This window comes from Apteryx rowi, unplaced genomic scaffold (genome assembly GCF_003343035.1).
Source record: "Apteryx rowi isolate R43461 unplaced genomic scaffold, aptRow1 scaffold_85, whole genome shotgun sequence".
In the NCBI taxonomy this organism is placed as follows: domain Eukaryota; kingdom Metazoa; phylum Chordata; class Aves; order Apterygiformes; family Apterygidae; genus Apteryx; species Apteryx rowi.
Genome location: NW_020451149.1, coordinates 2,871,136 through 2,882,724, shown reverse-complemented (window position 1 = coordinate 2,882,724; position 11,589 = coordinate 2,871,136). Strand labels below are relative to the sequence as shown.

Below are 11,589 nucleotides of genomic sequence, written 5' to 3'. Positions count from 1 at the left end.
ATCTGAACATGAGGAAATACTTTTTCACCGTGAGGGTGACAGAGCACTGGAAGAGGTTGCCCAGAGAGGTTGTGGAGTCTCCTTCTCTGGAGATATTCAAAACGCGCCTGGATGCAATCCTGTGCAATGTGCTCTAGGTGACGCTGCTTGAGCAGGGGGGTTGGACTAGATGATCTCCAGAGGTCCCTTCCAACCTCAACCATTCTGTGATTCTGTGTCTTTTAACTAACTACAGGGCATTTGTATATTTGTTATTCTGAAAGAAACTGTCCCTGGAGGCAACAATATAATGAAAATAGAATGTTTGAAATAGCTTGTGGAAACAAGTAGAGCAAACAACAAGGAACTATTCACTGATAAAAATTTCATTATTAAATTTGGTTCCCACACTGCCATGTAATGCATATGTACAGAGGCATTTTAGGCCAACAGAGAACTTCCCACATCTCTGGGGTTCTGCAGCATTGCAGCCTACCAGGGAGTCTGTAAAACATATTTGTATTTCTGAATTTTATCCTTTGAATTCCTAGAAAAGTCTTTCTCATTTCAGGTACTATTACTTCTTTTTAAGTAGCCAAAATATAATGCTCAGTTAAATCTATAACTGAAATAAAAATGCAGTTAATCCTGCTTTTTCTCTGACAAAAACTTCTGATTTTCATTGACTTGTTTCTTATAACTGTCCATTTCCCAGAATGGTTTGAAGCATGAGTCARTTTTTACTGAGTTTCTACAACCTGTCTATTGACCTGGAACTTCACAGGTTATTTTTGAATCTTGACTTCTTTGAGTGTCAGAAGCTGCTGTCATAAATGAAAAGATTAAGGTCTGGTAACACCGTTTTCTAAAACAAAAATACCCTCTATTAGTGTGCTTCTCCTACATACTGCTGAAATCCTTTCTCCAAGGCATCCAAAACAGCTCATATACAAACTTGGCAAAATGCTGGTGGAAGGCCATGGTAAATGTTGCAGTGTCTCAGAATCTGTGCACACTGAGTCTCAGATTGTCAACTGTATTGTGCAGAAAAGCTTCTATATTCTAGAAACTAATTTTGTAAAATGGTTGTTAGTGGAATTATTTCTTTTAAAAGGTGGCTGGGAACTTAAGAACTATTGGTAAAAGGCCTAACTCTGTAAAGATCCCAGGCACTTCAGTGTGTAGATAGCTTACATGTGGAATTTTCCAGATGCTCTACTTTCCTTGATTTCAAAGAGTCAAACTATTTTCTAGAGCATGTGTATCAGTTTTGACACATTTTAGACAGTTCAGAAAGAATTAGCATATATGGTCAGTGAAAAAGATGAGCTACCGGTGCTTTCCATAGATGTTTTTTCCTTCTTGTGTCAAGTATGTGGGGGGAACCCTGAACTCCAAGGGATTAAGCTTTTTGTTGAGTATTAAGTAGAAATACTTTGATTTGGGGGAATTCTGCTACAGTAAATTGCAATAATGTGGCAAGAAGAATAATTCCCAATGTGTGGAAAGCACACCCCTTTGATCTACTGTCTAATAAATTATAGCATGTTTCTCTGCCCAGAAGTTAGTAGTCTCCCTATCAAGAATGAATGTTTCCTTACAGGGTGAATGAGATGAGGTACCTTACATAATGTAATGCTTTTTTTTTTTTTTTGGCTTTCCTGAAGGCAGAATTGTGAGGGAATGACTTGTATTTTAAATTGGCATCTTGCATGAAAACAATATATCGCTGAACACCTAGTTGATCAAAACTGGTAGTGGGGTAAACCAAATGGAAGTTTACCATACAGTGGAGAAGTATTAAGGCTTCTAAAGGAATCTTCCAGCTGCATGTTCAGAATGAAAATAAAACCAGGGGAGCAGCAAATTCTTACACAGGATGAGGAATGCAAGATGTTTCTTGCAAGTCAGATCCTTGTATTTTATCTATGCCATGTTTTGTTTCTCCTTTTGGAGTGGAATAAACAAATAGGCAAGGAAACTGTAGGTCTTGCAGGATTTTAAACAGTGCATGAACTAGTGCACTAAGGCTGCAGGTCCATCTGTTTTAATACCTTGTCTCCTGCTGGTCTTGGCTTTTCATGCCTAAATTGTGGTACCAAAATAGACAACAAGTCTGACAGCTTTCCCGGGGAAAAAGTGTCTTCTATGCATCGGATTGAGACATGAGTAGCAGTGGCTAAGCAGGAGCTGGGCTGGGCTTTTTGTAGTGTTCCTGATTTGCAGCRCAGATTTCTCACGCGATAGGACTAAGAGTCAAATTACATCCTCAAAAGCATCAGTCTCCATATTAAAAATGAGCTGGGAATGTAAATATTGTGGAAACAGTGGTACTTAACTCTGAAGTCATTTAGGACCAAAGATTTGGAAGCAGAGGAAAAGGTAGCAAGATGTTTAGGAAAACTTAAGCCCGAGCAAAGTGGGATATGGGTGGATTGCAACTGCCATCAAATACTTGTATACACTTCCAGGGGTTAAAGCCTCTGTTCTGAGCAGGTGGTGGGTGGGCAGAGCCACAGGTGAGGGAGACCGCTGGCCTTGACTGAAAACAAATCGCTCCCGATTTAGCGTGTGCCCGACTTCGTTCTCACTGCCGAAGCACGGGGTGGGCGCCGGAGATGCGTGAGGCCCCCGACGCGATTGCCCCGCGGCGGCCGGGCGGCGGGGCCGCCCCCCCGCAGCAAACCCCACCACCGGTGGGCCGGGAGAAGGGGGGAGCGTGGCGGGAGCCTCCCTCCGCTCCTCCTTCGCTCCCTCCCGCGGTGCTTCTCTCTCCACCCCTCGCCCTGCCTCTCCCTCACACTCGCTGCCTGCCGCGCTGCTATCGGGGTGGCGCCAGGAGACTCGGCTCGCTCTCCCGCGCCTCAGGGATGTGCTGAGAAGGGGGCAGCTCCCCTCGGGCCTCTCCGCGCTTCGCCCTCTTCCCTGCTCCAGAGCCCCCTCAGGAAGGGTCCGAGCCGGCGGTAAGTGGCGCTGAGGCGCGGCCGGGGGCGAGGGGGCGCCCGCCTCGGCGCGGCTGCCCTGCGGGGCGGCGGCGGCGCCTCCCCGGGACGCTCCGGGGTGGGGGGGAGAGGGCGCCGTGTGGCGTGGCAGCCGGGAACGGCTCTTTCGCTTCCTGTAATGCTTAGCGCTGGGTTTTGGTATTATGTATAATATTTGCATATACACCTCCCGTTGAACCTCACCTTGAGGGAAYGTGGCGGCGGGGGTGGCGGGGAGAAGAAGTCGGGAGGTTTTGCCACCTTGTTCTGTCTGYGTCCGGGGGAGCTTGCGAGTGCCCTGCTGGTCACGTCGCCCTGCCCTCCTCCTCGCTAGGTGCCCGTGTGTATATAACAGACGCGGTCACCTCGCCCTGCCCGCGCTCTTTCCCTCTGCAGGTGCCTTTATGTATGGTCACGCTGCACTCTCTGTGGGTGCCTATATRTATGAACATACATGTGGTGGCGCCGCGCACCTGGGGGCGGGCGGGGACGTGCCGGCGGCCGTTGGGCGCGCGGCCGTTGGGCGGCCGTTGGGTAACGGCGCTCGAAGCGGGCGGCGCGCGGGGCCGCGGGGCAGGGGCGGCGCGGATCGCCGCGGCGAGCGGGGGGGTCCCGCGGGCTGGGCCCTGCGCCGGGAGCTGGTGGCGGGGAGCGGTGCGTGTGCGGCAGCGGCTTGAAGTGTGATCGCTGCGAGAGGCGCTTCCTCCCTTCCCCCCTGCCCCCGGGGTGACAGAGAGTGTAGGCCGTTTCGGTGCAGCCCAAATACTACCTTTCTTCAAATGCTCATCACAAGTTAATAGAAAGCTGCAGCAGCCCAGATGTTTTCCTAGACATCCATTCCTCCTACTCAGCCTTCAGCACAGAAGAGAAAATAACAGGCACTGATTCTTCTTTCTGTGTGGGTGGAGAAAGGAAAAAAAGGCTATTGATAACTGACTTGTTGAAGGGAACTTGACTTCTTAGTTTTAACTGTTATTTTAATTTAAACGTAGTGCTGGGTTGCACATCTGTCACAGAACTCGTTTGCTAGCTTTACTGCTTTWAAAAAAAATGCGTATTCTTGTTTTTCTTAAGTAAAATCTTTTCTCATTCCTGATGCATGCAAAGAACACACAGGAAAACTCAATTTCCAGAAGAGCAACACTGACTGTGCACAAAATGTTGGATTACCGGAGGAAAAAAAACCCAGTATTTTCTATTTGCTCTAGTCCTTTTGGTTATAACAGCAGTTTCTCGTAACAACAGCATGTGAACATTTGTCACTTAGAAGGGTTTTTTAAAGCTGGCGGTGTTTCTTTATGTTGGCTTTTTCCCCTGCATGAGGAGATGTGGTGTGTCATCAAATCATGGGGCTAAATCTTGCAATCAGTGTATGAACAGAACTTCACTTTGAAGGGAATGGTGCCTCGGTAGAGGCAATGAATCCGTCTGCCTATTAGAACCCGCATTATCTCCAGCCTCTTTATAGGTTTCAGTTTCTGTTGAAATTTCTCAAGCCTTTCTTGGCTTGTGAGAGTATTGCTCTTCTGGTGCTGTTTAATTTGCTGTGTATGGCAGTGTGTCAGAAAATGTAAAGGTGATTGACCTAACAGTACTCCTTGTGTTTAGCTGTTGAACAGTTTTACCTGAAATACTGAATGCTAGCTTAGGTATGTGTGTATTACTAGAGAAATGTGGATGAAAGCTACAAAATACCTGGGTATAAATTATATATAATGAGTTTTTAAATAATTGTGATTCCAATCAATTTGAAGAAAATCTTCCTTTTCTTCAAAAAGCAAAAACCCCTCTTATTTGAAGTATTTGACCTCTTTCTTCTTTCTGCAGAGCTGCGTGAAGAAATTCTTCAGCCATGGATGTTTTCATGAAAGGACTTTCCAAGGCCAAGGAGGGAGTTGTAGCAGCAGCAGAAAAAACCAAGCAGGGTGTGGCAGAAGCAGCAGGAAAGACGAAAGAGGGTGTCCTCTATGTGGGTAGGTGGGCAGCAGAGATAACACAGCTAGTCTGGTGTTCCCTGATGTTCATGCTCATCTGAAAAAATGAAATCTGGGTTCTCAAAACTACTCTTCTATGATAATAAAAGATGAATAAGCACTCATAGGAGAATCTTGGAAAACAAACAAGATGAGTTGAGCCCTCCTGGGTATGATTTCTTTGAAGCTGAATGTTGGTTTTAAGCTGTTGCATTGTGCTGGCTGTGTATTACTACACTGTGGAGCCATATATGTAACACTATACAGAACAAGATGTGCATCACAGATGGTGCCTTACAGCACAGGGGACTAGCTGACACTATTCAAGAAGTCTGCTATGTTAAGGTTGGAGAGGTGATTGGTACAGTTAACAAAATGATATGAAGGCTAAAATGGAAAGAGGCTTTATAGAATCCTGTAGAACCTATGGGGTTTTAGTAGCTTTTTTAAGAGAAGCTTGAGAGGTTAATTCAGGATTTGATCATAAACCATGGTGACTGCTTTGTCCTGGAATAAAATGAAGTGGAAGGGAATGCACTCATTAGGAAGGAGCCTGTTCCCTCYTCTTCCAGTTTTTAAGATCCTCGGCAGTAACACTTTGTGTGTCAGTATCATCTTGTCTTTTGAGATTAAGCTCATGTTCAACACAGCTGTACATCCATAGCAGCTTCTYTCCATGCCTCATTGAGGAAGAGCTACTACAACTGAGATAGAGCAGGTAACAATGGTGAAAATGGGGAAACAGTTGAATGACTTATCTGGGCCACACAATAACTTCGCACAGAGCCAGGGATGATACTCTGTACAAATCCAGATCAGTACTGTAACTGCAAGATCATAATCTTTACTTAGTATCAGGCTTTAGAGGACTATCTTGCAAAAGCTGCCATGAAAAATTCACAGGAGAAGAATCTGTCAAGATTATGAATAAGTGATTGCTTAAAAAACACTTATGGATCTGCCTCTCTGTTCATCAAATTAAGTTGGGCTGTAGAAGAATGGAAAGGAAAAGATAGTCTTTTTGGTAGTCTGTTCTTTTTGATAACTACAGCAGGTCAATTTTGTAATGGATGCTGTGTGTATTGAGGGAGGTGTGCACAGGTTCAAAGAAGTTAGAGCTGAAAACTGGAGGCGTTTCTTTCAAAAGGGATCACTGAGGTCTCTGTAATTCCAAAGTCCTTGGCGGGATTCCCTCTGCCCTTGCAGGCTAACACTAGGCTGTACCAWACTATTTCTGCTCCAGATCGATTAGACTGCTCGCTTTGAATATACATTTCTCCTGCTAAGCCGTAGCAAAACTTGGTGTTCTTGCCAACAGAAACGGAAGTTATTTTGGCAACTAATTGTAAGATGAGTGCATCTTTTAAATGAGCCTCTACTCATTTTCAGTATCAAAATAGCTGTTGCTATTTCACTGTACATTGTATTTGAYAGTGCACTCAGCTATTGGGGTAGGATTTTCCATTTTTATTTCATTTTCTTGTAGTTCCTGACCATGCTTCTAGGGTCATGGATTTTGTTGTATTAGAAACCTATATCGTGCGCTGAATTAATCTTTGTCTGATCTAACTTTCTAATKGCAGTCAAGTTGGAACCCAATTCTGCTCCCAAAGGCAACAGATTTCCTATTGTCTTCAGATATGCTTCTGCTGAGAGTGACCTTTGGAGGGCAGAGTTGCTATTATTTCAAGAATAAAATACCTGGGACAGTTGAGCCCTGAGCCGTGATAGGCAACCACACATACTACTGTAATAATAGTGACTGATCCCTTCCAGAGCAGATGACTTCTTTACAGGAGGAAAGAGCTATATACATTGTTTCAGTAGCACGGGCAAAGAAGTCTCTGGTCAGCAGCTCTCTCCAGGAATTCTAGCAGCTAATTTGTCTGGATGTGCACCTGCCCATCTCTAGATCAGGGAAGCCACAATTTCCCGAGCTGATCTTTCAACTTTGGTTTCAACTGACCAGTTAAGGACTGCAGTGATAGGCCTACAGGGTTGCTAGTTCCTTGGGTTCTCTGGCTGAAATTGAAAAAGCCAGATGAAACATTAGAGAACAGTAGAAATCAAGRGACTCTGAAGTGTTGTAATGGTGTTTGGGACCTCCATGAAGGCTCAGTTCTGGCAGAGGCCAGCTGCAACTAGGTCACCATTCTGCGCTCCTTGCCAAAGCAGTGTTTTTAGGCTGCCCTGAATTGCCTTCTCTTTCTGAGGGGAAGAGAGGAGCTAGGTGTTTCTCTTTCTATTTTCCAAGTGCASAGTAGGGGTAACTCTTTCCCTTGAACAGCATTAGCAAAGGTTGAGGTGATAAGCTTGGTTCTGTTGACTGATAATGGTTGCAATCCAAAAGGCTTAGTGTGGTGAAACCCCTTTRTAAGTGGAGGGAAGGAGCAGCACATCGCATTAGAGTTCTTGAGGTTTTTTTCCTCTCCCTATCTCCAKAGTTGGATTTTCAGATATGAGGTTTTTTCAAAGGCAGACTCTGCTATGAAAGCTACCTGACRTCTTGCAAAAGATTCTACCCAAATTGGGGCTGAGATGAACCTGTTTATAATTTTCAGTCTCAGCAGTCAGTCATCTCCATGACATTCAGCCTTCCATTGTTAGAAAGAATTAATGAGATGCCGTATCTTTGGCCTAGCTCCCATAGGTCTTAGTTTCTCACTGAAATAAGTGGAATTTAAGTAAATATTGAGAGCAGTTGTACCTTTCTGTCCAGATTGTGGTTAACTATTTGAAACTATATAGAATTATATGTTATAATGTAAGAGTTGTAATTAACAAGCTATTGCTTGGGGTGTAATGTTATTGTAACTATTTCCTTTTTTTCTTGGCGCAAGGGGGAACATATGACTCTCAAAGAAAGGCTGTGGGAGGATTAACGGGGGATTTTATTTCCTCCATACTGAAGTCTGTTCTTTCCTCCCGTGGTCTCTGTCCTGCTTTTTAGTATCTGAGACACTGTTCAATATGCTCTACAGTGTTTTTAGGATTTCAGTTTTTTCCTGAATTCCTCTGATAAAATTCAGTGCTGGCCAGCTGAAATCAGTGGCTCTGTCTTGAGTAATACAAGCTGAACATCAGGAGCTTTTTCTAATGTATGAGACAATGGTGTGATCACTGATTAGAAAGGAGKATTGAGATTCAGCAGTCCTGAATCGCATATGCTATAACATCTAGAACTGGGTTTCCATGTTTCCTTCAAGAGCTGTGGGTGTGAAGCAGTAATGAAATGAGTTGCAATCCTTACCCCCACTCATTTTGAGACTGGGAGCTGACAGCAACAACGTGCTGCTCTTGCATACTATTGGCAATATACTGCTAAGAGTTTTTGAGCCCTGTGTTGTTACCAGGGAGCTAAAGTTTTTGCTCAATTGTCTCTTGAGTGCGTTTTCAGTGGTCCAGAACAGAAATTCCTGAGTTGATTACTTTAACTGTCTTATACCATAGAAGAAAGGAATAGTTTATCAGGAGAGGAGTAGGTAGCAGAAGAGTTGTTTACTGCTCCCTGTGCTTTACTGGCACCTGGTCAGAACAGCAGTCTTGAACCATTTGGCAAGATCATCCAAATTCCTCTCTTGCAATCTCTTCTCATAAGGTTTTTTCTTCGGTAAAAGAAAGACCAGTGGAGTAGTCAAGGCATTCAAGKTCCATCTGGTGGAATAATGGGCTTCAAAAGTCCTTGTGGAAAATCTAAGTAGGCAGCACTTGGTAGCAAATATCTTCCTTAGGTGCTGATTTCTCCTTTCCCGAATCTGGGCTGAAGTTCCCTGTTTTCAACCAGCTGTTAATAAGTGACCTGATTTTCAGGGAGAACTTGCTTGGTATATTCTTTACACCTAAAGAGCCCAGAAATGAGTGTATTGCCAGCTTGCTGATATACAGAACAGTTTTACTGAATGCTAATGGTGGTGAGAATTCARTAAAGAATGCCTTTGTGTAATCACCAAAAAATAGAATAATCAAAAATTCTGGTTTTGGTGTGCCCTGCCCCATGTGTATTATAGCGAGGAAAAGTAGCATTATCATACACYACAACTGTTCCTGTATCACCTAAGCAGTGTCAGTCAGTGTCAGGTCCCTTTACCATTCCTGCTYCGATTTCTCCATTTCCCACTGCTAGGCAGGATACAATGAGCAAGATTCTTGTGATGTTTTGGGGGTTGCCAGTATGAAAGACAGCTAGTTTCTATCAGGAACTTATGGGGATGACTAGCTTTCCTTCATTGCTAGCCAGAATTTGTCTTACTAAATGCAGCTGTCTCATTTAGGCCCTGTTCTGGCTGATCCTATTGTTGTACTTAGAGATCCTGTTACAGCTGTGACTGCAAAGAACTTCTATGCGAGTGTGCTGCAATAGAGCAAATAGTATTTAAGTCTAACATTCTGTAAGGTCTGGACCACTGCTTAGCTGGTTATTTGTCAATGGATGGATTTGGCTATGCATATCTATTCTGTATGGGTCTGTTAGACATGCTCTCCTTAAAGAAAAACATATCTTTCAATAATGGAGACTAGCGTTTTTAAATTAATCGTGGTTATAGCAGTGTTACACCAGGGTAAGCAAAGTAAGAATCAACTTGCAGGTGTTCTTCTGGAGATGTGTGCAGTGTAGAGCTCCTCAGTGAGTTCTCTTTTATCAGCTCCAAGGGACTGAGAATCTGCTATTCACAGGTTGGCATGTGAATAGCTTGGATGATCTAGCCCAGGATTGAAGACTAACTTCAAGRTGAATGAGGTTGTTTTCCAATCTAACAAAGCATTTATAAGTATATGCTTAATATTAAGCATTCCAATAGACCCACTGAAGCCCTAAAATGGTGTTTAGTCTCTTTCTAGAAGTGGGTAGAACTAGTTATCTGTTTAAATTTCAGTATGTATTTGAAGTGCATTGTTTGTTCAGATCTCATGACMCTGCAAGGTTGAGAATCAAAGTCCTAAAATAATTTCTTGGACATTAAAAAGATCCTACCACCTTGGATTAATCAAATGAACGAATCTTTGAATGATAGATGTTTTCACTGAAAGAAAAGCTTTTTTAAATAGCAAATGAGAATAAGAGGGGAGAGCTTCTCTGCTGTTTAATGTGGTCATTAGCTAGTTAACTAATTTTCAAACCAGGAGCCAGTGTTTTCCAAAGTAACCACTTTCAGTGGGTCTGGCTGCTTCATTTTTTCCAAGACAATTATAACACTATAAGGAACACAGTCATTTTACTTGGCAACAGTTTTTTTCTGCTCTCACTCGTTAACAAAGCCTTTCTAATGCTGTTAGCATTCTGATAGTGCCATAAATACATGGCTTAAGTTCCAAAAGTTGCCACTAGCAGCAAGTAAAACATTGGTGGATGAGCTTGTACTTTACAATAATACAACTAAATATCGAAAATAAAGAATAGTGGAAAGAGCTGCTTTCTTATAATGCTGAAGAATATTAATCCTCCCAGCTTTCCCTATTACCTTTCATCCCTGATATAGATACTGTATGTGAAGTCCACTTTCTCAGGTTTCAACTAGTAGCTTTTTAGTTTTAATGAAAACGTGCATCTACCTCTATATGAACCTGTAGTATAGTATTTTATGCATAGTGATATACTAAAATTATATGGATGTTAGGAGTGTAAAGTTAGAAGCATAAATGATRATGTCCCAAATATTGACTAGCATCCAGACAAATTGTGTGTAACAAGGTAAATTATTTCATGGTAAAAACATCACCCTGTCTCTGGCAGACCAGGGGCAAGATAATGAACTAAGAGGCTTAAACTGTTTCTGTAAGGCTTAATTGCACAGCGTTAAGTCTCATAGTCCACAGATGAGTACAAATCCCTGAAACATAGCCAAATTATAGAACTCTGATAAATAACTCTGGTAGGAAAAAAGACATGAGATTGTTTTCAAAAGCAATATGTGTTAATTTTCTTCTGTCATCACAGAAGATGCTAGAGATTGTTCCCCTTTCATGCAAGGTGCCAAAAAGTCATATTTTTACATAGGCATTCCAGAAATTGTTTGGTCTTTAGGGTAACAAAGTTGCATTGCTCAAACAGATCTAGTGTTATGGCTCAGTCTAGTACTAATTCTAGGTTTGTCTGTGCAGAGTCCTTGCATAGTCTGTACATGCCTGTGACGAGGAGGATGCTAGGGAGACCTTGGGTTTGACCCCAGTGTCATTTTCATGTTCAAGTATTATCTCCTGTTTAATGTTTCTCTTTCAGATTATTTTCCATCTAATCCTGGCTAACATTTCTACAAGCTCCCCATAATTATAATCAATGCACCTTTCTTTCTACTTTCTGTAGGTTCAGTAATATTTGTTAACCCTTGCAAACTGAGACCTGAGTAAGAGTTGTTAGATGGAGTTGTAAGGATCTTTTGGAAACTTTTGCTCTCATCTTCTGAAAATGCTTGCTTGAGTCTCTTTAGGGTCTTAACAATAACATGTCTTCCATGCAGAGTCATCCATGAATGTTTGCAGAGTGGGATGCTTAATAAACATGGTAATAAAAATGGCAAGGAAATCAGTACATATAAGACAAATTACAGAAGTGTTTCCTGTATTGTAATATTTGTTTCCATAGTCAATACCCTTATGCAGTTGTTCTTTATTGATGGTTTTGGCCTTTCCCTTAGACTGAATCTCTTTTGGATTAATTT

At 42.7% G+C, this 11,589-nt stretch overlaps 1 protein-coding gene across 1 annotated transcript in view; it reads left to right on the top strand.

Annotated features, from left to right (window-relative positions):
* The first annotated feature begins 2,894 nt into the window (after window positions 1–2,894).
* SNCA (synuclein alpha) overlaps window positions 2,895–11,589 on the top strand; it is a 69,806-nt gene continuing 61,111 nt past the window's right edge. Inside the window, exons 1-2 of the mRNA XM_026090136.1 lie at window positions 2,895–2,942; window positions 4,788–4,933. Of these exons, the coding sequence (XP_025945921.1) occupies window positions 4,813–4,933 (121 nt within the window). The 5' untranslated portion in view covers window positions 2,895–2,942; window positions 4,788–4,812. The remainder of the gene's footprint in view (window positions 2,943–4,787; window positions 4,934–11,589) is intronic.